Here is a 26,538-nt window from a genome sequence, read left to right on the forward strand (position 1 = left end):
CACATGGATAAGAAAATGTGGTTTAGCTAGTCAGGAAGAAGCTTGAGGCTGGAATGTTTAACCGATGGTAGGAATGGAGCCCAACCCCAGACTGAGCAAAGACTCCTCAAACTATACAAGCTGATGTAGCAACACAGCAAGCCAGGCGATTTCCTTTATTGAAATAACTGTATGAGCATAATTTCAGCCAAAGTTTGAAAATGGTGCTTTGGGGTACTTCGGCTTTTAGCAGAACCATGCTTGGCTGTAGGATTCTGGAAGCTGTAATCCTGGAGTTCTAATTTGATTAAGTATTGCAAATAATTTAAATTATATTCAACTGAGAGAGGGGGTAACCATCCAAGTTAATGATGAAAGAGAATGGAAGCTGAAGTCCAACAATACCTGGAAAGTCAACAATCTTCACCCATTCTATGGGGGTGGGGGCGGAGGAAGCAGGGAGGGAGGCAAGCAGGCAAGAAAAAAGGAAAAGAACCCCTGGATGGCATTGAGTGATGAGGTACCAAAATTATACCTGCATTGTAGCTCACCATCTCAGTCACTAAACCATAGTGGGAAAAGCTTGGAATACATGTCCTAGCAACCTCCATGGGACTTTTGCTTGTGCCAGAATGAGTGTTGTAGGGATGTACAACAACATGGATTCTTTTCAATATCATTTTAATCTCCTCTTCTATTAGCAGGAGAATGATATAGCCATTCAAAGAAATTTGGCAGATGATTTTTAAAGGATCTCTGCATTCACATCTCCTTTCAACAGAAACAAAATTAGCACAAAGGAAAACATCTTAGGATGAGATAAGAGGAACCAATGAGGGAAAATGAGGGGAATGGAAATTGGAATGGGCAACACATTTTTTTTAAATATATGCAATGGAGCATACCTGTGGTCACTGAGAGGCCTTGGGTATACATTGTGCTTGTATGGCTGCCAGAAAAGGCTTCATTTTTTTTCTATAAAAAATATAGAACTGATTTTCTCAGTATTTCTAGTCTTTCTTGTATTGCAGCGGATTCCTTTTCTGAATGCTTCAGCTTGCTGGACATCTGCCTCCATTTCACTTTCCCAAATACACGGTGTAACAAACCAAGAATGGACAATAGAAGCCTATAGGACAAATGCCCCTCTACCTCAACTTTGATGAGTTTCTGGCTCATTTTTTGCAATGCAACAATGCACTTCATATTACACTGTTTGAAATCATAAGCTTGAAAGAGGAATGCATTTAAATTAATCAAACAAAATGCTGACTTTAACTCTCAATGATAATTTCAATGACTTTTGTGAGCCTGGAGTCCCCAGAGGACAAGTTAAAGCAAACATGTCACTGATACCATATGCCATAGATAAACTCGACACTGAGAAACCCTTGCCACCACTTTACTTTGTGGTATTCACAAATATCGACACATCCTCCATGAGTTCGTTGTAGAGCTCCATCCCATTCCATCATGAAACAGTGAACAGGGCTGCCAAAACTGTTGAGAGATATTTACAATAGGCCTCAGAAGCCCACAATGTTAGTCTATAGCGATGTCAGCACAAAAGTGATATTCAAGCCAGAAAGCCTGGCCAAAGACAAATCTGTTCCAATTCCACAATGGACCGCAGAAAGTGCTATTTACACAACATGCACCATGCCAATGAGTACACTTGAAGATATCACATCCAGGAATCCTTCTGTGGGCAAAGAAGATCCAACAGCCAGCCACTAAGGGTAGCATAATCACGTCATCAGCTAACACAAATATATGGGTGGACACATCAAACACCGGTCTTCATGGCACCATTTTCCATAAACTAAATTCAATATGTAAAAGAATTCTCCTGTTGTCACTGATTACATTTGAAGGGCTCCAGAGAATTGACCATGGACTTATTGCATATAATGATAACAGCTACACTTTCAAGTTGCATCAAGACCAAAAACATGGGTATGTAGTATAAACAGTGGATTTCTATCATTATAAATGCAAAGGGCAAACAGTAAAATGTTTAAGAAGATTTTTCAAAAATGTATCTCACTGATGGCAGAATGAGATTCTGGTTTCCTTCCTTTGAAAAAGGACAAAAATAAGAAGGATGCATCACATGAACCACAAAAAGATGACATAGTGTCATACAGTATCCATATATTGTTCATATGTGTGTGTATTATAATTTGTCTTTTGTTTTGTTTTTTTTTCCCTTTGGTTGTTTGTCCCTGTATTATTTGTTTTTAATTCAATGTATATGGAAACTGGGGCAGAAATATAAGTAGTAAAAGGCAGCGGGAGATATGGTGACAGCAGGTCACATGTTTTTATAGAGGAAGGAGAAAAACGTGATTAATACCTATCTCAGCTTCCAGTCACCCTACCAGCCTGGGAAACTTGAAAAGTGAACCAGGCAACCCACCAAACCTCACCTTGCTTTTAAATATGTCAGGATAGTTAAGAATAAGACATTTATCATCTCATCAAAGTTGAAGTGTCTGACTTGGCATGCTTCACTAAAACCTGGATGAGAAATGATAGTGAGAAATGGTAGCCAGTTCCTTTCCCTTTTTGCCATGGAGCCCGTTGCATGATGCACATCTACTTCCGGAGGGGCTTTGTGGCAAAAGGGAAGAGGAACTGGTGTACCCCCGCCACCATGACAACACAGGAGGCTTCTCATGTTGCATTTGCACCAATGGAAGGAAGCTGGACAGCAGATGATTTCCCCGTGTGATGGGGCCAAAGGTAACTTAGGAGATGCAGGTCCTGGAACGATGGGTTCTCCAAGCTCCTGCCGGGACCCCACAGTTTCCGTACGATGCGTGGATAATCCCGACGTTAATGTGATAAGGCCCTAAATCTGAAACAGTTTGTCTGTTCTCTGTGAACACTATCTGCATTATTCAGAATGTATTTATTGTTATTCTAACTGGTATTGTTGTTGTTGTTAATTCAACTATTTGAAATCTTGTAGCTAGGAAACATGTTGTTTAAATATTGAACTCACTTGAAAGAGATTGACAAATGCATCTTAGAATTGATTTCACTATCTAACCCTTAAACATATTGAAGTGTTAATAATTTGGTGGTTTCTTTTTCAGCAATGTCCATGTCTTGGCTGCATTCCTCACTTTCTCAAAGCAGTTTCATGAATTACACTACAGGGCATGATAACGTTTTGAGGAAAGAGGGAGGAAGACTTGTGTTGTCTTGTAAGATTTGCTGTGGAAGCAAAAGAACAATTCTTCGAACAATGACTCACACCATGAGTTTATCTAGCTCGAGGTCAACAGTTTTGCCACAAGAGGTGGACAATATCTGGGGATGGGGTAAGCTGGCACCAACATCAAATGTGCTACACTAACAAACCCCCCCCCCCAGTATTTCCCTTTTTTTTTTGTTTGAAAGGTATACATTGCCCACATTCCTTATATGCAAGCCTATGTATGCTTCCAGTTGACTTCTGGGAGCACAGATCTATTTCATTTATTTGTCAGAAAGAAAAAAAAAACTTTGCTTTAAAAGGAAGTTAGGAAAATGCAGATCATTCACCAGCCCCTTTTTGGCAGGGGTCCATGCCTGTTCTGCTCTACACCAACAGGTAGCCTACCAATGTGGATGCTCTCATCTGAGCATGCTAAGGACTGAACCTGTAATCTTCTGCATTAAAAGCATCCATTTTGCTATTAAGTGATGACCTGTCCACAGACACAACCCACAACAATACTCTCCACCTCCAGTGTAACACTGTTGCTCTCCTATCCTTCATGCACAAACTCATGTCCCACAGGTGAACAGCCCCTTTTTAGAGGAAATTGCAGTTTTATTTTGTGAAAGCACTGGCTATTCATTTATAGTTATCAAGTCTCTCAAACCTATAATAATATACAAACTAGTCAAGATGTACATTTTGTAATAGTACAAAATGCTAATGTCTTTTAATATATACATCAATACTGGAAAACACAACATTGGATTCTGTTCTATACAGCCAGTTCTTAACCACAGAAAAAATGAAAAGGGCAATATCTTTACTGACACAATTGTGTTGATTCATTCATTCTGACCAAGTATGCATCACAAATCTAATCAAGTCTACATTTACTGAATGGCTGATAACCAGGAAAGGGAGAATATTAACCTATGTATCTAAAAACAATTCATAGATCATAAATGTTAACAAATTAATAATAATATTCAAATCTTTTAAGGAAAATAATCCATATTTAGTGGCTAAAGAAAAATGAGATGCGCTATAGTCTCCAATACTAACCTAAAATAATGATCTTTTGGATAGTCTCCCATTGTCCATCTACTCTTAAGAGGCTATTTCTGATCCACAATATCAATTTTTCCTATGTTGAATATGCATGAATACTTGTTTACACGGCTTAAAGGAGATGGGGTAATTGAGGAAATGAAAGGAAGGGAAAGTTAAAAGTAGTCATATATTCCTGGATGATGTACAGAACACACAAACCAGCAAATTAAGACAAGAACATTATTGTGTCTTAAATAACAAAATAAGCATAACGGGATCTTCCAGGCCACACCCAGCTATAACTATTGCCACCTAATGACAAAACTATATAATGACACTATCCATACACACAGAATTTCCAAAATGAATTGTAAAACCTTATTGAACAACAGGTAGAGCAAGCTGTAACATATAGCTAAGACATAGGAACATTATGAAATGCCATAGGAGAGATGCATTTGCTCGCCACAACTACCAAACTTTATTGGAAAAATGTATGTTTCTACTAAACATATGCACAAAATTGGTTCTTACCATTTCTTCCATGTCTTTCGTGTCTTCCGTTTATTCGGAAGCACGAAACAGGAAGTCCCCTCCCTACACGAAAGTCACGAAGCCTGCTTTCATGTGGAGATGAAATTTCATGTGTTCATGTTTCTTCTCTTTCTCCTCCTCCCTCCCTCCCTTCCTTCCTCGTACACATAATGCCCGCATTCACTCACGGGAGTTGCGGCCAGGCAGCCCCACATCCAGACCTCAGCATCAGAGCAGATGGAACCACCTCCCCTCCCTCCTTTCTAGGTGTGTATGTGACTGTGCGGGTGTGACGCCCCTGACTGCGAAAGCACTGGAAACCAAATACACCGAGGCCAATAAACAATCTAATATCTTTATTAAGGAATTAAGGAATTAAAATGAAAACAAGTAGAAAATATAGTCCATCAATAGACCTTTCAGGAAAGGTCAAATATAGTCCAGTAATATATTGTCCAATATATAATATTAGAGTTTAAAGTTGTAATCCAAAAAACCGAAACGCACTCAAACTTCCAAGCAGTTTGAGTGGGGAAAACGTCCAAGTCTTTCACTAGAGTTCAGAACAAGTCCAAAGGCAAGAAACTGAAAACAAGGCTGGATACACGGCGCGACAAAACAAGACTGGATTCACGGCAAGACAAGTCAAGGAACACGGCTTGGCAAGGCACAAAAAGGCTGGAAGGCAGTGGACTTAACGCAGTCCACACTTGGCTGGAAACGAAGTTATTCTTCCAAACTCACACGTTGACTCCGCAAGGACTAGCCAGTGTGGGGAACTTTTAAAGAACTTCAAATCATCCTGCAAAGCAGGTGTCCAATGCTCCTTTTCCCAAGGGAAAAGAACTGAAACAACATCTTCAGCCAGATGCGATCCTCCCTAAGAACTCTCAGGGGAAACGAGCTAATTAACGCTCTGTCTAGCCGCTAATCGGGCGCTTTTTCGTGTTTGTGCTTTCTCTGAGCGGCTAGCCTCCCAAAATTCCCTTCTCGCAAAGGGGGGAGAGGTGCTGGGAATAGGCGCCTGTTCAAGGTCCTTTTTAATGAGCTCCGGGCTAGAATTGTCAACAAAAGGCATCTGGAAAGGAACAGCCTCTTGCTGAAACGGCAGAAATCCCATTTCCTCATCACTTTGATCCATAATGGTCATGACCCAGGGGCCCATGGGACATCACAGCGGGACTCGTCTGCAGGCAGGCATTGAGAGGCGTGCATGTGCTTTCCAGGCCTGCTTGCACCCTGCCATACACACACACTCTCTTTCCAGGGAGAGTGTGTGTGACATGGGGAATGCAGGCAGGCCTGGAAAGCTTGTGCATGCCTCTCAGTGCCTGCCTACAGCTGAGCACCTGCACATTCACACACCACACCTCACACACATGCTCCACCACCCACCACATTCTCTGAGTTGAAAGGAGTGAGGGGCAATGGTTCCTTCCTGCTTGCTTGCTGAGGTCTGGATGTGGGGCTGCCTAGCCATGAATCCCGTGAGTGAATGTGGGGCATTGCAAACTCAAGGGAGGAAGGGAGGGAGAGAGGGAGGAGGAGGAAGAAGAGAAGAAGCACAGTGCCTGCCAGGCAGCCGAACGCCTCAGGAAGGAGAGCCAGTGGGTGGGAAGCCCCCCACCCCATAATGGGCCAATTTTCGTACCCCAAAACAAAACAACTGAAAACAACCTTCCCAATTTCAGGAAGCAATGAAAGCCAGAAACAAAACGGGATAAGCTTCTACCTGAATGCATGCCACTAGTTTCTACTATGATTTAATAAATTGAGGCTTTATCTTGTATCATAGGACAGCCATTGAGGAAATGCAAAGAACAAGATAGTTCCTACCTAAAGTCTTTACCTGTCCATAGTAAAGGAGAAAAAAAAGACATCCTTCATCATTCAGGAGAGATAATTCAATACAGCAGATTATGAACTTTGAGCAAGAAAACAACAAATTAACACATGGAAAAAATCTTGGAGTCATAAGCAATGATTCAACTGTTCTCTTGAGCCTGCAGGTACAATGATGATGAAAAACAGAACTGTGAGACGTAGGAGCATTTGGGGGGGGCATTGCCTTATTCATACAAATTTCACAAGGATTACATAGGTTTATGATCCATCAATAGCATATCTATAACAATGAAATCATTTCAAAACTCTTTTCATTTGACAGTGTGAAACGAAGTATGGGTGATCATTTCTCATGTCAGGAATTGTTTTCAGATTTAACAACTAATCATCCATCTACAAAGCAAATCCCACAAGACTTCTGGAGTATGAGTGAATTTTCTTCTCCGTGACATGCATTGATAGGTTCTTTTAGGCAATTAAATTATCTTTTGAGTTTGTCCAGAACTCTACTTTGTTAATTGTTCTTTGCTCCAATACTCTGAAAGAGATAACAACCTTGTAGTGAATCAATGTATGCACAATCTTCTAACCTTCTATGGCTACATTCTTTTTGAAACCCTTGCAAGAGCATCTGTAACTCAAAGGGTTAAAACCACAAAAGTACAGTTCCTACCCGGAGGCACTGTTTTAATTATAGGTTCTATGGTAGACATAAGGTTGATGAGAAACTATTGAGAATCTGCCATCAACCCATGAGATGGTTATTTGGGGTTTTGTTTTGTTTTTGGTTACTTCTAACCAGTTCCAGAACAAATCAAAATGAACCAAACACCAGTCAAAGGCTACAGATTCCGCAGCTTTTTTCCAGAATAATTTTGATAAACGGTGTTTATGTCATCCATTTTTAGCTGTAATTTGCAACAATGCAAGCCATAGAATATGGAGGATCACAACCAAGTAGAAACCTTATTGTTCAGAAAACACGTAAGAAATTTGCTGGTTTCACCCCCACCTTTTATCCATGTGTAAGGGGATTCTATTAGTGAGATTATGGTCTGGCTCTATCCTGTGCCGATAAAGTTTGTAACCAACTGGCACAGCTTGGGAAGTTACTTTTAGAAGAACAATTATTGTGTGATTTTAGCTCTGCTTAAACAGCAGGTTCGGCCCCAGAATGCCAAGCTGCCGAAGGACCAGATAAGCCATATAAGAGCTGAAGGCAGAATCAGAGGCTTTATTTTCAATGGCCAGAGAGGATGCCAGCAGAGATAGACCTCCAAAGAACTGACATACTGCAATTGCAAATACAAAGTATTTATTTTTTCATTTGAAAGGTATTTAAGGAACCGGAGCCAGCTCCTGATTGTTTCAGAAACTGTCCAGATAGGATCCATGTCCTGTGTGGCTCAGGATTCTGTCTGATGTCATTGCTGGTTGGCTCTTCATAGTGGCAAGTATCAGTCCGTTTATTGATCTGTCTCCAAGATGGAAATGGTCATTAACATCTCTGCCCCATCCTCTGTTCAGATATTAGTCAGTAAACCAATGCCTTAAATCAAGAAATAGCTGCATAAATTTTTCAGAGATACTCACAGGAACACCTCAGTAAGCGAGAGTCCAAAAGTGGCAGGTTAAAACCCAGAACCTTAATCATTGGCTGATACAAGATGAAAAACTGACTCCTGGGCACACAGAAGACTGGGTGACTTGAAAAGTGCTGGACAGAGTGTGCTCTGGCACCATGAGATGCAGAGCCAACCTTAAGAAACGTGGCTACGAAGTGGAGACGATGACATTTGAATGTGGAGAGGAGCAAATCACAGACCACCTACTATAATGTAGTCTGAGCTCTGCCACATGCACAATGGAGGACCTTTTCACAGCAATACCAGAGGCACTCCAAGTGGCCAGCTACTGGTCAAAGGAAATTTAGTATAATGCCAAGCTTTTAATTTTGTTTGTGGTTTTTGTATGTATTATATCTGTATTGTCAATTCACTTCTGCCAAGCTTTTAACTTTGTGGTTTTTGTATATATTATAACTGTATTCTCAATTCGCTTCTGACACGATAAATAAATAAATAAATCTGAGACTACTAAGTGCATGAGAAATAAATATTTTAAATATTACAACCCAAGCTTAAAAAGGCCAGTGCCAGCATAACTCCAATAAAAACTGTATGGGATATTTTGCTTCATAGAAATATATGCAGTGTCAGTGTGGAAGGTTTTGCTGAGCTAAGCAATAGTATAACATTTTCCTGACAACCATTTGCTTTGACGGAAGTACGAATACCAAAAATATTTGCAGCCACAGTCATTCCAGGAATTTAGAGAAGTTAGCATTACACAGACTATTAACTTCTTTGGCATCTATAGACATACTTTACGTTGTCATCTTTCTTTGACTCTGAAAACAACTTAAACAACTGTCTCCATGATTGTTGCCAAGATGTCAACATTGAATAACCACCTCTGTTTTTACCCCCTATTTCAGGGATGAATGGTTTTGCGGGTTTTTTCCTTTCAGAACTGACTAGAAGCCATGAAAGAGAGAATTTAGGGAGACGCAATCCCTCCAAAAGAGAACGTTCCTCACTGCAAACAATAGGCAAGGTGGGCAAGCAGATAGATTCTGTTTCTACTTTGTCAAATCATTTGCGCTATCAGTCAGCCAAGTGATCGATATCAACAAATTGATCACAGATGCTTTAGATATAGGCTAAACACTGGTTCATTGCTTATTTTGACAGATCACTCAAAGGATATATCAGATCATAAAACATTACTTTTAAAAGGTAATTAATGGCCATTGTAATTGTCATGTCCCCTAAGTAGTTCCCCCCCCACACACACACACACACAATTTTGTAAAAGTAACATCTATCAATTCCATTTTTTAAAAGAAATACAGCTACTTTCACTTTTCATGAAAAGCATCTGAATTCTCCAAATCATTGAACTACATCAAAAAAATAAATGGACAAAACCAAAATGAACTATCTATCTACACATACATACATATCCATATACACAATCAGAGGTTGATTTTAAATGTTTATTTCTTTTTAAAAATACCTTCTTGCTAATTTTTAAAAATTAAGGAAATTTCTGGTCTTGTTGTCACCTTCCTACATTAAGAAATAGTCAATTTAGACATGAGCCAAGGATAAGCAAGCTAAATCAGAGCTGAATCCAAACCTTTCCCAGCCTAGGAATTCTGGGAATTATCTAAAACTACCCTCACCCTGATTTACATTTGTGCTGGCATGTTGCTATGCCCTTGGGCTGACTACAATTTGGATTTGGTATAACTTAGATGCCCTTTCTGATGCCAGACTTTAACCAGTAGAACAGATTTACCATCAAACTCTACTTGTTATTGAACCACCGTATTCACCTCCCAAATAAATGCGGACCTTTAAGAGACATCATGTGAATTTATATGATTTTTCCTTTTTATTTTTCAACTTTTCTGTTTCACCAAAGTTATGTTACTGCAAAGTGGCTCAAAGCCTCGGAAGGACCCAGCAGCAGCTGTATCCTATGCTTTATTAAACAAAACTCTTTAATAAATGTTCTACATGAGATTTCTGTGTATGTTGTGGAGTGAAAAAATGGGATAACAACAGCAGCAGCAGCAGCAGCAACAACAACAACAACAACAACAACAACAACATAAAGTTAAATCAAATATATTTGCACCTGCCCAGCATTTGTCTTCTTCAGAACTGGATATGAAGTCAATCATGGACACATCTGTATACCCATGTCTTTGTCCATCTTTGTCCATTTTGTGCCCTTCACAGGGCATCCCTGCAAGGGACTAGACCTTTAAACTCTCCAATAGTTAGCTGTTCTTCTTCCCAATATGGGGAACTCCTCCTTTCACCTGTGATGAAAGGGAAACCCTGGCCAATCCCTGTGTGGATCCATAGCCTGCGTCATGTGATAGGTTCCATGGGACAGTTTCAGCAACATGGAAAAATGGGGAGAGGACACAAAGAAGACTGTGTCTGATATGGTCCCATGTCTACATTATGCTCCATAGTGGTCCTGAAATAACCATGACAACATGCACCAGGCTGAAAGCTGACACTATTGTGACACCATGTCCATGTCCAGATAGTCCATCTGGGCACGGATTCCATCAGGCCCTCTGATCTGTCTCCTTCTACTTGTCTTGCCACAGTCACTAATCACTGGACGCTGAGAACTTGGCAAGCGCTTGGCTATTGTGGTAGCATCTGCTGAGATCATAGCCATTAGAAAAGGGGAAAGGGGTAGAGTGACCACACCAGATGCAACCACAACATTCAGGTTCTTGCAGGGAGTTCTGATGTAAGGATGATCCATCCCCTTGCCTACACTGATCAGTACAGAGGAAGAGTGATGGTGATGAGGTCTTTGTGTAGACAATAGACTGGGCTGGATGGAATCTAATCCAACTGTGCACACAGTTATGAACCCTAAGGACACTCTGGAGTTTACTGAAAACCATGAAATATCCCCCAACTTGGCTTATTGTAGAGCAAAGTTGAATTAAGGGCACAAGGGTCCAGACTCTTATTCACAGTCATGTGTTGTGAAGACTGTTATCCTTAGTGAGCATACTTTTTAAATTATGTAGACACAGCCCAATTTTAGATAAAATTTCTGTTGTTTCCAGTCCTATGAATTCAAAGACATTAGGCATTGTACCCAATCACAGTGGCGGTGGCAGAGCCGGCCCAAGGTATTTTTCAAGTGTAGGCAAACAAATTTTGGCGCCCCCCCCCCCCAAACCAATCACTGAAAAATAAAAGTGTTGGATAAGCTAAAATGTTTGATAATAAGGAGGGATTAAGGAAAAGCCTATTAAACATCAAATTACATTAAGATTTTACAAATTAAGCACTAAAACATCATGTTTTACAACAAATCAACAGAAAAAGCAGTTCAATAACTTGCGGAGGCAGGCCGCAGGAGACAGGAGTTGCCTCGATGGCGCCCCCAACAAGATGGCGCCACAGGCAACTGCCTAGTTGGCCTGGTGGTTGAACCGCCTCTGGGCGGTGGCATTAGTCCTCATGCAATTCAGCAGAATCTTTGCTAATTTAATGGAGCAGCACACATTCCTGGTCTTGATGTGGGGATATCCAGTGACTGCAGTGGCCTATCCAGTAACATATTTCAGCTGCTTGGTAGGACTTCAGGACACAAGAATACTTATTCTGGGCTTAGGAGAATGAAATGTTTGGACTAAACTCTCCCCCAAAGATAGCTCCATGTAGAAACAGTGCCTGAAAGTTTCCATAGGTGACTAGATTGCTAAATCCTGAATCTCATTGATTTTTCTGCCCTGTTTTATTGAGGAATGAGCTCTTTTTTATTTACACAAAGTCTGTTTCAGAACGCCTCTAAAGAAACACCAATGTGCCTGTACAGTGCAATTTGTGAGCATCTGCTTTGGGAAGATTTTTGCTGACGAGGCAGACTGTTTGGTGGGGATGTGGTTCACCGGAACAATCCACAATGTTACCCATAAACTGCCATCGACTGATAATTGTTATCCATGAAAATATGCAACTAGTTTTTGTTTTGCTTTTTAAAAAGAAGAAGTAGTGAAGAAAGGAAATGAGAAAAATGCTTTCAAGCTAAAACACCAAAATAATATACCCACGTATGTGTCTACAAAAGAAAAAAATTCTTTGGCATGCTTCATTTACTTTTTGCAACCAGTTGTGAACCACAAAGCATTTTGATTGTGTTTTGAGATCTGAGGAGCACATATGGCTTGCTGCTGGCATTTCTCAATGGGAAGGTTTTCAAATGGTTTATAAATGTTAAAATCTGTAGAACCACTTTATATATAAGATTTGTGCCTCCTCTTTCTCTCACACACACCACACACATCATCCCAAATGCACCATCAACCTTTGAAAAATAACACAGAAGAGTTCTCATTCACAAGTAATATAATGTTTCCAACAAGGCTCAAATGAATATTACCTCTGACAAAATATCATGAACTAGCAAGCCTGTTTGGTATTTGTTAACCGCTTTGACCAAACCCATCAAAACCTTGTTTGTTCATGTCAAATAAAATAGCTCATTTTAGCGGTTAACCCTACTGCCTCATCCCTTGCAATTTTGGGAGGTGAGGTGGGGGACTGTCTGATGCATAAACCTTTTAGGAATGTCTCGGATTTTTAAAGTTGATTGTGATAGTTTTTCTTAACCATTTACTGGTTGTCACAAAAATATTGACTGGGGATTTTTTACTTCATTGTGGAGCAATGAAACTCCTAAGTTACAGCTGTACAAATGTATTCCGTAAGTTTTAGTTCATGGTGGATCATTCCTAGTAGCCCTTATGAACCAAGTATCTGGGATATGTAAGAAATTCAAAACTTTTAATTGCAATATGAACTAACATGATATGTCCTCCTAGGCCCCTTCCACACACAAAATCCCACATTATCTGCTTTAAACTGGAATATTTGGCAGATAACCCAGTTCAAAGCAGATATTGTGGGATTTTCTGCCTTGATATTCTAGGTTATAAGAGTGTGTAGAAGGCCTCCTAGACTAATATGTGGATTCAAAAGTAATTTAATAATTATTCTTCAGATTTGACAATATCCTGTTATTTGGCTATTGTTAACTGCCATCAAGGTGACTTCAACATATAGTGACTCTATGACTGAGAACACATCCAGAAAGCTCTTAGAAGTGGGAGCTCGTGGGGCATCCAGTTGACACCCCATGTAAATGTGAATGCATTTAGCCCAAAGCAGGAAAATGCTGCTTTGTGCTGAATGCATTCACGTTTATGTAAGCCGTCATCTGGACGCCCCACTTGAAGAGGTGAGAGCTCCTGCTTCTAAGGGGCTGTTTGGGTGTTCAGTCCTAAAATAACCCAAATACAGAAAAGTTTTTCAATCTTTGTCTCAAACTTTGTTTTATTAAAAAAAATTGAACACTTTGCATGTATTTTCCCATGGAGTGTGCATTATATATGCTATGACACAATGGCAATGTATTACCAATACATAAGTCAGTAAGCAAACTTTCTGAAATACCATAACAGTAACAAGCAATGAAATGTTAGGTGGCCACAGTAATGAGGACAATTTCATTTTTAAAAGACACATTTCAATATGTGATGAATAACAACATTTACATCAAATATCAAATACTGAAACCCGTTATCAAATGTTAAATAAAAACTATTAGTCACTGCCAATATTTCCCACTGAATGAGCTGTCAGGGCAAAGCAGTCAAAACTAGGAAACAAAGCAGGATTTTTCAGGGCTTTCTTAAAATACACAATTGAATGATATTTGAAGTTATGGTAGCGCTTTCAAACCAAGTAATTTTTACCAGATTGTGGAAAGTTAGAATCCAGAGAATTTGTGTAATACATTCTGCAGAATGTTCAGAACAGCCAATTCATGCTGCTTTCTATACTTTAGTGCCTGTAATGGATGCTTGCTGCTAATGCAGTAGGAGACTGGGGACCTTTTCACACTACATCAAAGATGACAAACTCATTTTCACCAAGGGGCACATCAGACTTCTGGTTGTCTTCAAAGGGCTGGTTGTAATTGTAAGACTGTACAAATGTAACTATGTCATCCAGGCATTGAAAGCCTTGCAGGCCACATAAAATGACATGGCAGGCCGGATCCAGTCCGCAGACCTTGCATTTGAAACATATGCATTACACCTTTATATCACAATAATTCCAATTGTGATGATGCCATACAATTGCCATGGCATCGTCTTACAAAATCTCAGAGTTCATAAAGGGAGAAAATAAAGATCTTTCACTGAAAACTCTAAGTGCTCACCCCTAAACTATCAATCCCAGGATTTCACAGGATCAAATCACAACAGTTGGCATGAAATGTACCACTATAACTGTCTAGTATAAAAGAACCCTGTGTATGCATGCAGAGAGAGAACAGAGAGACACAAGAAAAATAATATTGATTCCTATAGCATCATACAGAATGCTATTTTTATCCCAGAGATTTATGGGGGCCCCAACTATTTTTAAAAGGGAGGAAAGAGTTATGCCCCCAGAACACTCAAAAGAAAGGAGTGCTATTTTGGGGAGTCCCCTACTTTTAGGTCCAACAGAGCATTTTTAGAAATCTAGAAGTATCTTCTATTTACCTCCGGTTTTGGAAGCAGGGAGAACAGAAATATTGAGGCATCAGGGATCTGCATGTTATTGAGAAATGCCTTCAGAAACTCTGTCTTTGTCTATACAAGCTTTACCGTTATTATTCAGTCCTTACCAAACAGGATAGAAAAGTTTCTCATTGACTGTTGCTAGCATTCTGAAAAATTACAAGCAGCTTCCAAAAAAACTAATTTTCTTCAAAGATGTCATGTATTTTGAGCCAACATGATTATCTTTGTATTTGTCAAAGTTGGTAGTTCTATGAATCTAACACAGTTGAAGATGAACTGAGACATGTCGTGTTTTTCATGTCAAAAGCAGTACTTTTCTGAATTATGCTCCAATCTGAAATACTAGTCTTAAGCCATGTCAGTGATTCCCAAACATTAGTCCTCCTAGTGATCAGCTCTCAGGAGCTCCAGATGACTTGGCCAATAGTTAGGAATTCTGGGAGATGAAGTCTAAAGCATCTGGAGGACCATTGTTTGGAAACCATTGTAGAGTGTTGACAAATTCCTGGTAAATCATAAAAGACTGTTTTACAATGTGTATAGTGCCTTGAAAAGTAAGCAAAGATTACAGAATGTTTCAAATTTAAGAAATAATAGAGATTATGCTGATGGATGATGTCCAAATGTAAGAAATAAATAACCATAGCTAGAAACACATGGTGACATTCCAGAAATCATTACAGAAAAGGATATATGGTTGTAATTTCAAATCATGTTATTTTATGGATTCTATGAAGTGGTCCATGAAGGTCAAAGTTGTTTTAATATCCACACCCAAGTCCCCCTCATTGTAATGAATACAGATAACCCATGGAAACTCATAACACTGTGAAAACAGAAACGAATATCCAATTTAGGAAGAACATTGTTAGTTTGGAAAAAGTAGGACTATTATATTTGTTTTACACACAGGTTTGCAAAATGGAAATCTTAGTAGGTTCTGCAAAAGTAAACTTTAGCGAGGTACCGCAAACCACAAAACCAAGATTCAGGGAATTGCTTGTCTTTTGAGGCTTTGTTGAAAAATTTGGCCAGACAATAAATCAGCTGAAAAAGTTCATATGAAATGGCAAGAGGCTAATTCTCCTACTCCCTTCTATCCTTGTTGCCTTTGTACAACATTTGGAAGTTATCAACCACAGCCCTAAAATATGTTCAGAAAGCCTGTTCCTGAAAACCTGTTGTCAGTATTTCAAGCATTCTTAATAGCTAAAGCTCGGCAGTAGGAATGTAGTGTGAATCACCCTTAGTTTATCCTGCACATATTGTTGATGGGTAAATACCCCTGTTCAATCTGCCTGAGTCTTTTTAAGCCTTCTTTCGCATGATCTGTTCCACCGTTTGTAACTTGGAGCATTAAGAAAGGACTGATTGTCCAACTTTGTATATGCAAAAAGGTGTGTTTCCTGTATCTTACCACTCCTTAGATATGTGGCAATGAAAAAACACTGACAACATCCATAGCTATGAATAATTTAAAAATTATTTATTTATTTCGTGTCAAAAGCATTTCACGACAAATACATTTCAAAATGATGGGGGGGAAAAAGAAAATCACAAGCAACTAAATAGTTTTGGACCAAAAGCGGGCAACAGCAACCGCATTGTCCGTAGCTTTAAACAACTCCTCCTCCGTACATGAGGCAGGGCATTGTGGGCAAGCATACATATGCGGAGTTGTTTGTTCTGCTCCACAGTCACACAAGGTGGAGGATTCCTCCAGGTAGTGCCATCTTGCCAGATTGTCTTTTGATCTGCCCACTCCGCTTCTCAGTCTATTTAGGGACTTCCAAGTTGCCCATTCCTGGTTTGCCCCTGGAGGAAGACCCTCGTGGGGGGCCATCCAGTTAGAATTGCCAGGTTTAGCTGCCCAGAGGGACACCCTTGCTGCTGCTGGAGGAACATCAAGAGGAGTGGTGGTTCTCATGAAGCCCTTCCTTGATTTGAGTCTAGTGGGAGGAGGCTGATAGTCATGCAGTGGGTGGCTTTCACAATGTTCGACCTTTTTTCTCTCGCAGTTAGCAGCGACTTCCCATCGCACGTCAGGAGGGGCACGGAAAGAGCCTCCCCGAAGATTGAGTAAATTCAGTCAGGCGTCCCCTGGGCAACGTTTCTTGTAAGCGGCCGATCTTTCCAAACCCAAAAGCATTGGATGAATGGATGAATACCAAAGGTCTTTATCAAGACCACTGCTAACGATTATGTCTATTTATTAATAGAAGGTTTGTCACTTGCTAAGGAAGAACTATTAGCCAAAATGTCTGAGGACATTTCGTGTGACATCTTATGTATACAGGAAACACACAGAGACATCACAATGAGAAGACCAAAAATTCTTGGAATGCAACTGGCAGTGGAACGACCTCACAGGCAATATAGCAGTGCCATTTTTGTACGATCTGGTGTAGCAATCTCTGCAACTTCCTTCACAGAAGTGAACAACATTAAAAAATTATATAGGTTGAGCATCCTTTACTCCGAATTCTTAAATACTCCAGAATTCAAAATTGTCCACATGGGTGGTGAGAGAGTGATACTTTGCTTTCCAAAGGTTCAATATACACAAACTTTTTTCATAAACAAAATCATTAAAAATATTGTGTTTAAAATGACCTTCAGACTGTGTGTATAAGATGCATATGAAACATAAATGAATTTTGGGTTTAGACTTGGATACCATCTCCATCGGAGCCCCCAGTGGTACAGCAGATTAAACCACTTAGCTGTTGTACTTGCTGACTGAAAGGTTGGCAGTTTGAATCCAGGGAGCAGAGTGAGCTCTCACTGTTAGCCCCAGCTTCTGCCAACCTAGCAGTTTGAAAACATGTAAATGTGAATAGATCAATAGGTACTGCTCTGGCGGGAAGGTAATGGCGCTCCATGCAGTCATGCTGGCCACATGAACTTGGAGGTCTCTATGGACAACTCTGACTCTTCAGCTTAGAAATGGAGATGAGCACCAACCCACAGAGTTAGACACGACTAGACTCAATGTCAGGGGGAAACCTTTACCTTTACCTTCCATTTCCATGATACGTTATGTATATGCAAATATTCCAAAATCTGAAAAAAATATGAAATCCAAAACACTTTTGGTTCCAAGTATTGTGGGACAACAATTACTCTTCCTACTTTTTATCCCTAGGTGCTGCCCCAATCTTCCTATTTTCCCCTGCATCCTGCTCCAATCATTATCTCGCCTACTATTTACACCAGGCCATACCCCAATTACCTCTTGCTGTTGCTGCTGTTGCTGCTGCTGCTGCTGCTGCTGCTGCAATAATAATAATAATAATAATAATAATAATAATAATAATAATAATAATATTACCCTCCTTTTTCCAGCTCAAGGCGGTGTACAACGTGGTTAAAACAGAGAGATAAAACAGCACTATTAAAATACATATGACAAGATACATACAGGAAAATGCCAGTTAAAATTACCAATAAAATACAGGTTAAATTTCACAAGTCAAAATTGACTGGGTAGGCCTGTCAGCCTGACAGCTGATTTAGATGTTGAATCTCTTTCAGCAAGTCATTCCACAGTCTTGGGGCAGTCAATGACAAGGTCCTCTGGGTGACGGTCGCCAGATGGGTTCTGGCTGGTTGGAGTAGCTGCCCCCAGGAGCACCTAAGTGTCCTAAAGGCAGGAGATCCTGTAGGTAATCTGGATTCAAACCATGTAGGACTTTAATGATCAAAACCAATCCTTTGCTCTTTGCCTGAAAACTAATTGGCAGCCAGTGGAGTGACTTTACTATAGGGATGATATGCTCACTCCTGGATGTTCCTGTAACCAATCTGGCTGCCATGTTTTGAACTAATTGAAGTTTCCAAACTTGGTGCAGAGATAATCCAATGTAAAGCACATTGCACAAATCCAACTTTGAGGTTACCAATGTGTACAGTCATCATTAGGTCTTCCAAATCTAGAAAGGGGTGCAGCTGACGATTAGCTGAACCTGGTAGTAAGCACTCGTGATGGTTGCATCTCCCTGGGCTGAGATTTGGAGAAATGGATTCAGGAACACTCCCACACTGTGAACACCATCTTTTGGGGGGAGTGTAACCCAATTGGAGGGGCTTCAGATGCACCTAGAATTATTCTGGAACTTTGTCTTTGATTTGTGTTTTCTTGTTGTTGATATTTTTGACCTGCCAAGTTTTCAGGAAAGAATAGTGAAACCTGCTCAGTTCTGCAAACCTTTCATGAAATGGTCTCATGAAAGATTATGGCTGAAGGGGATGGAGGCATCAGACGGTGGTCATTTCCCTCTGTCTTGCTTTAGCTTTTGTAATGATGCTGTGAAACAAGCCCTTAATATGCTTTTCCATGTTGTTTTTAGGAACTATCACAGTTTTATTTATGGAGCTTTTAAAGATTCCATGCACCATGGCCATTACTTATGAAGCAATCTTTAAAGGCCAAGTCCTGGCTGACACTGATGGCAAATCACAGTCTTGTAAAGACTGAAGAACTCTTTTAAAATTGTGGGTGCACGTGAGTGCTGAGATTAGCAACTGCACAAACAACTCCTGTCTGTAGCTGAGAAGCCAATTAATGGTGAAACAGCTATGGAGTTTATGCCTTGTGCCAAAGGACTGTGATTTCAGTCCAGATGCATTGGCTTTAATTACTTGTTCATCTCAGTGCAAAAGGAGTCTTGAGGGTGGGAGGCAGGCAGCTCAAGCTATTAAGATTTGAGCTTTGGCAGAGCCTTCAGGACTTCCATTAGTTAGTCAAATTATGGGATAGATTGTTCTCAGAACAGCTGTTCTTGTTAAAAAAAAGGTCCTCTTTAATAAGTAAACAAGGGGTCATGCTAAAGGAAACTTCTCAATTTGTTCCATATCTACTTGCTTGGTAAAGGAACAAGTTAACCAAAGAAGTGCGGGATCCCACCCCTGTGACTTGCACAAAGACATTGTCTGGAAAAACTAACAGGAAATTATGAATCCTAGGCTACAGTCTAAAGCAGAGTTTTCCAAACATATCAGGTTGGTGACACACTTTTTAGACATGCACCTTTTTGTGACACGGTAATTCAATTTTACTAGCAAGTCAGGGATTAGGCCAAAAACGTACGGACATACATAAAGTGTAATCATAAAATTTATGGGGGTATAACATATTTCATGACAATTTTTATTTAAAATATATTATTTGTACAATAATATATATATTTTTACATTCCACAGCCAACACACTAATGTGTCATAACACACAATTTGGAAACTCTGGTCTAAAGAATTTCCCAGCTGCTTTTGAGCAGGGCTTTGTGGTGATTTGGTTGCTCAAGTGCCCAAGTTACTATAGGGTCATGAGAGGGAGCTTCATGTTTTCCTTGTAAAACTATTGTCTATGTGGAGGAAAAATGAATGGATACAAGGCAATGTATAATCCTTCTCATTTCCTGCTACTATATTCCCACAGAATAAGGGTTGAACCTGATATCTTGAGGAGAATCAGGTATGAGGGTGAGTTAAACTCCTCTCTCTTTAAGTTGCTGATCCTCCCTTATAAGTGTCCCCTGCCCTTTCATTTCCCATGATCTTGTTAAATATAGTGTTGGGATCAGATGGCTTCCAAGGTAGCATCACAGGCAGCTTTTCATTTGAAGCTTTTTGGGAGCAAGGTCTTGGGTTCACCCGCAGAAATGACAATTGGCATTACCTTAAGTATTTGTCTTACGTTTTAACAAAGTATTGCTTCTTGTCATATTCTCTTATCAATAGTTTTTAGTCATGCCTTGAGACTGCTACAGTCAATATTTTGCTTGCTGATGGCTTAAGACAGTGGTTCTCAACCTGTGGGCCCCCAGGTGTTTTGACCTACAACTCCCAGAAATCCCAGCTAGTTTACCAGCTGTTACAATTTCTAGGAGTTGAAGACCAAAACATCTGGGGACCCACAGGTTGAGAACTACTGACTTAGGAGTTTATGACACAAGACAGACAAATTGCAGTTACAGCAGGACAACAGCATCTTTGCCTTGGACTTACCACATGTTGCTCTTATCCCACCACTCTCTCAAAGGAAAGTGCTTCTTTGACAAACTTAATAATCCATTAATGACTTGGAGGCTTTTAAGCAGAGGCTGGATGGCCATCTGTCGGGGGTGCTTTGAATGCGATTTCCTGCTTCTTAGCAGGGGGTTGGACTAGATGGCCCATGTGGTCTCTTCCAACTCTACTATTCTATGATTCTATGATTCTATGATTCTATGATTGTAAAAGAAACATCTCCCAAGGGTTTCCCACTGATCATGTAAAAGGTTCAAAGCAAAGATGCTGTTATCCTGCTTTATGTGATAAACTCCTAAGCTAAGGTGATGCACTCAGGCTGTGCTATTTTGAATATAGAGATCATATTTCCTTCTCTGAGAGCATTCTCTGGGTAAAGTGAGAAACCCGTTAAAAAGGAGAGCAAACCCATTAAAAAGGAGAGCAAAGAACTTGACACTAAAACCTGGGTAGCAGTCTGAAAGGTATACAGATTACCTTCATGCTACACAATTAAAGTGTTACAGTTCCATTTTAGCTACTATGGTTCCATCCCAAGGAATCCTGGAAGTTACAGTTTCAGGAGGGAAATTTTGAATTGTCAGCCAGAGAGGTCCTCTGCTGTCTCCATCCAACCAACAAATCCCAGCATTCCAAAGGAGATCATCGTGGCAGTTAAAGCGAAATAATAGCTGTAGTATGAATGGCCCCTGGTTAGAATTTTGTCCCCTGTAGTGAGATGTGTGACGGCGCGAGTGGCGCCATCTATATGTTGAACTATAAGTTGCAAAATTTGAATTGTTGTATCATGCCTGATTTTGCCCTTACCCTGTAAATGTAGTTGGATTGGTTATTTATATCTGTCAATCAATGTTGTTTGTACCTGTTATATTGCTCACTCAGCAAAACTGTTTGGCTCCACCTCTTCCTGGAGTAGGACTGTGTTTCCTCCTTTTCATTCCATCAGCAAGTTCTCTATCGGATGGACGTGAAAGAGAGGCTTGTCTCAAAAAGCCCTTCAAAAGTTACCTCTCAGCACCAATTCTGAGGTTCTTACCCTTGAGACTCACACTTCATGTTCAGGGCCAACCTGAACAACGTTGAGGAGTCTCAAGCGCCTTCACATCAGTCCTTTGGCAACAGAGGAAGACTCTTGTCTTCAGATATAGGTCATTGGACTGAGGCTGAGTTTGCTCCGGCATTCACAGCCAGAGAAAGAGGGATCTGGACAAGCTTCATGGACTTAAACAATCAAAGACTGTTATGTATATTTTCTTTTACCCCCTTTGTGAACAATAATCCCAGTTTTTGAGTTAACTTCAGTGTTTTGGTCCTTGGGAGTTCCAGTTTCCCTAAAGGAGGGCAAGAAGCAATCCCCTGGGGAAAGATGTCATGTCCATGCCTCTTTCACTAAGAGTACAGCCCCAGGCGCGACGGCACAGTGCTGAGAGGACCCTTCTTTTCCAGCAGTGCTGAGAGAAGCCTTCTTTTCCAGGAGTGCTGAGAGAAGCCTTCTTTTCCAGAACTGCTGAAAGAAGCCTTCCAGAAGTGCTAAGAAGGGAAAAGAAGGAGTGAAAGGGCCTTAAATTTGCCAAGCCCATAGTCTCCTAAAGATAAAGAAGTCAAAGGAAGCCCAGCCTTCAAAAAATTGAGACATTTACAAGCTTTCCTGCTCTTTTGCATCTCAAGCCCCCAGCAAATTGATACATCCAGCTCTTGCAGCTGCAGCAAGTTCAAGCCTTCTGCAAAGTGGATACATTTTGCTAGAAGCCTAGCCTTTGCAAAATTGAGACATTTGCTAGGTTTCCCGCCTTTTTTTTGCATCTCAAACTAGCCAGCTAATCGCTACATCCAGCTCTTGCAACTGCACAAGATCAAGCTTTTTGCAAAGTAGATACATTTCTCCAGAAGCCAACCTTTACAGCTCAACCAAGCCTCTTCCAGAACCCAGTTTGCAAAGCAATAAATTTCCAACCTTCTGCAGTTCCTGCCATTTCTTCAGAGCCTGCTGCAAGTTTATGAAAGCCCAGGCTTAGCTTCCCAGTTAAGCAGCTGTTTTAATTGTCTTGTTTAAAGTATTGCATTGCCCTTTTGTGTGCCTTTAGTTGTATAGTTATATAGTATTGCATTTTGTACTGTTTGAAACTTGGGATAAGTTTCCTTTTGAATTTCATAATGGCAAGTCATAGCAATGGGATTTTGCAAACAAGGGTCAAATCCCCCCTTGTAGAAGGTGCAGAAGAAAGGGTTCAAGGCTCCCCATGTGTAAGCCTTAGATCCAGTCTGCTCAAGATTCCATCTAATGATGCTAGCCTTAAATCCAAGTATTCATCTAGGCGTAGCAGTTCCTCCCAATCCACACACTCATTCATCAGTACTTCTTCCAAAGCAGCCCACTACAACAGAGAGGCTGTCCGTTTGAAAATTAGAAAAGAGGTTTTAGAAGCACAGGCATCTACAGAAATGGCTAAGCAAGACCTTGCCTTCAATGAAGAGGAACTCCTCCTTCAACAGGCTAAAGCCAAGCAGAAACTGCTTCTAGCTCTGCCTAGGGCCCAGCAAGAAGCTGATCTAGCGCAGGCTAGGGCCCAACAAGAAGCTGACCTAGCACAGGCCAGGGCCCAGAGAGAAATAGAGCTTGCAATGGCTGAAGCCAAGCAAGATGAGCTGCAACGGGATCTAGATCTGCTTCAAGTAAAAAGAGACACAGCACAAAAGGTAGTCAGAGCTAACGTTCTAGCCAAAGCCCTATCACAGGAACTAACCCAAGAAAACTTTAGTTTCCTGCCAACACAAGAGCCTACAGCAAAGGTTTCAGCACATCTGCAACCTGTAGTGCAGAGTCATATCTCCTTTCACCACCTTGAAAATCGCTCACCTGTTCCAGTGTTCGCAACTTCAAGGCCAGCCCATTCCTCAGAAGTACAGCAAAGCACGGCCGGGAGAGTGCCATCATCTCTGTCAGAGTCCATCCCTGCACTTAGGCCTCAGAGATACCACCTGTCTACTTGGGAACGAAAGGATGACATCTTTCAACAACATCCAGATGTCCATCCACATTGGCAAGGCATGGCCGGGAGTGAACCACCACATTCATCCCTGCATACCAAGTCAATTCTCCCATCGCTGAAGATGAAGGCTTCAGAGGTGCTGCCTGCCAGCAATCTGCTGAACCCAGCATCGCCTACCATTGCGACAAGATGTGTTCAACCGAAGAACATTGACTTCGTCGGGCCACATCACACTCCTCAGATGTACCCTTACACACTGGAGTCTCAATTGGGTTCCCTCTTGAGAAATCCAAGAAGAGACATCAGAGACAAAGGCGTCCAGAAATTCACTGACCGACCGGATGAGTACCTTCTGTGGAAAATCACCTTCATGAGGGCCATTCGAGATTTCAAGCTAGAAGCAGATGAAGAACTGTCCCTTCTTATGGCGTGGCTTGGACCAGCGCTTCGGTGCGAGCACTGAGATAGAAGCATCCCTCATGGATCGACTCAACAGGTTCCCATCACTGAAGATGAAAGATTGCAAACAGCTTTGGGACTTTAGTGATCTTTTACTAGAGCTAGCTTCAGCCAAAGGAAATCCAGAGCTGCCAGGTTTAGCATATCTGGACCAGCACACGTCGCAGAGTGCCATCCTCTGCAAACTTCCTTTTCCTCTTCGAGAAGCTTGGGGGAAACAGGTGTTCAAGTACAAAGAGGAGAATGCAAATGTATACCCGCCCTTCACCTTTTTGGTGGATTTCGTCACTAGAGCAGCCCGTGAGAGGAATGACCCTCAAACAGGTCTTCTCGCTTTGTACCAAGACCTAAAGCCTGAAAAGACCTCCAAAGAAGACAAAGCCCAGGGCAAAGATCTTAGAAGGAACCTGAGTGTCAAGATGACAGACGCAACTTCTGCAACTTCTGCTCAACCAGTCAGCAACAACACCATATCCTGTCCCATTCATCAAAGGCCACACAGCCTAGCTGAATGCAGAGAGTTCGCAAAGAAGCCTTACAAAGAACGACTCCAAATAATTCAAAAGGCCGAGGTGTGCTTTAGATGCTGCGGCGCCACTATTCACTTCTCCAAAGACTGCAAAGAAAAGGTTAAATGCCAACACTGCAACAGCATCAAGCATTGCTCTGCAATGCACAACTTTGATTCCCCTCAATTCAAAGCAAAGTCAAATTCTCCTGCCAAAGAAGAAACCAAAGAAGACCAAAAGCCTACAGAACCTTAGGTAGCCCTCAAGGCTCCTGCGGTTGCCTGCACCAAGCTTTGTCAAAATAGCCACAAGCCAAGGATTTGCCACCCAATCTGCCTGGCAGAGGTGTATCCAGACAAGCAGCCGTGGAATAAGAAAAGGGTCTACGTCGCCTTGGATGCCCAAAGTGACGCATCTCTTGCAACCCCAGAGTTCTTCGACATTTTCAACCTTCATACCGAGACAATAGATTACACCATATCCACTTGTTCTGGAAAGAATAAGATGAATGGCAGAGTTGCAACAAAGTTCAAAATCTCGCCTGTTGGACAAAAGGTCAGGTACGATCTTCCTAACCTTATAGAATGCAGCCTGATTCCCAGGAACAAAGAACAGATAGCCACGAAGGAGGTGGTACAAGCCCATCCTCATCTCAAAGGTATTCAAGATCTAATTCCAGCTTTGGACTTGGAAACAGACATCGTCATGCTTATTGGTGCAGATTGTCCCACACTGTTCCGTGATAGCAACCAGATTGAAGGTCCTAAGGAATCACCCATGGTCCAGCAGTTGCCTTTAGGATGGACGGTGTTAGGCCCAGTCTGCCTGAACAAGATGTTCCAGCCTGTCACTAAAAGGCCTTCACTAATGCAAGGATGTGCCAGCCACATCTCAGTTTGCTGCCAGGGAGTAATGCCCGATTACTCTTCCATCATCGAAGTCACAGAGAGAGATGAGCAAACAGCCTTCTCTAAAAATGAATAGAAGTTCCTTGAGATGATGAACAGCCAAGTCACTCAAGTCTCTGAAGGTAATTGGATAGCACCTTTACCTTTCAAGCCAGAAAGACCATCTCTACCCAACAACAGAGATGTTGCCCTTCATCGTCTCCTGTCCTTAAGAAGAAGGATGCTAAAGGATCCGAAGGTAAAGACCCAGATCACCCAGTTTGTGGAAGACCTCTTCAGAAGCAACTACGCTGAACCAGCCAGCGTGTGTGCGGAGGGAGAAGAGCAGTGGCATTACATATCCACTTCAGAAAATCCGGCAGATGTGACATCCCGAGGAACATCAGCCGCAAAGTTGTCCAAGTCATCCTGGATCACTGGACCTAAATGTCTTCAAAATCCTTCCTTTCCAGAAAGCATTTCCGTGCTCAAAGACACTGAGTTGCCAGAAATTCAGTCCTGCAAATCTACCATCGATGGCCAAGACTTATCAAGGCAAGGTTTAAATCCAGCCAAGTTTGAAAGATTTTCAAAATGGACTAGACTTCAGGCAGCCATTGCCAGGCTCATACATTACATCACTACAAAAAACAGTGGTGCAATTCAGCCCCAAGATCTTTCAAAAGCCTCAACAGTCATCCTGAGATCCACTCAAAGACAGTGTTTTTTAGAAGAAATAGCTTGTCTAGAAAGAAAAGCTTCCTTGCCCAAAAATAGTTGTTTAAAGGACTTGAACCCCTTCCTGGACAATGAGGGTCTCCTTAGGGTTGGAGGTAGACTAAAAAGAGCAAAGATTAGATCC

The 26,538-nt window shown here is 41.2% G+C and overlaps 1 protein-coding gene across 1 annotated transcript in view; it reads right to left on the minus strand.

The window, feature by feature from the left end:
* Positions 1 to 24,843, minus strand: part of LOC134292468 (uncharacterized) — a 116,457-nt gene extending 91,614 nt beyond the window's left edge. The window contains exon 1 of the mRNA XM_062957494.1: positions 24,645 to 24,843. Within this exon, the coding sequence (XP_062813564.1) occupies positions 24,645 to 24,768 (124 nt within the window). The 5' untranslated portion in view covers positions 24,769 to 24,843. The remainder of the gene's footprint in view (positions 1 to 24,644) is intronic.
* Positions 24,844 to 26,538: the final 1,695 nt, after the last annotated feature.

Source organism: Anolis carolinensis, chromosome 1 (assembly GCF_035594765.1).
Source record: "Anolis carolinensis isolate JA03-04 chromosome 1, rAnoCar3.1.pri, whole genome shotgun sequence".
Classification (NCBI taxonomy): domain Eukaryota; kingdom Metazoa; phylum Chordata; class Lepidosauria; order Squamata; family Dactyloidae; genus Anolis; species Anolis carolinensis.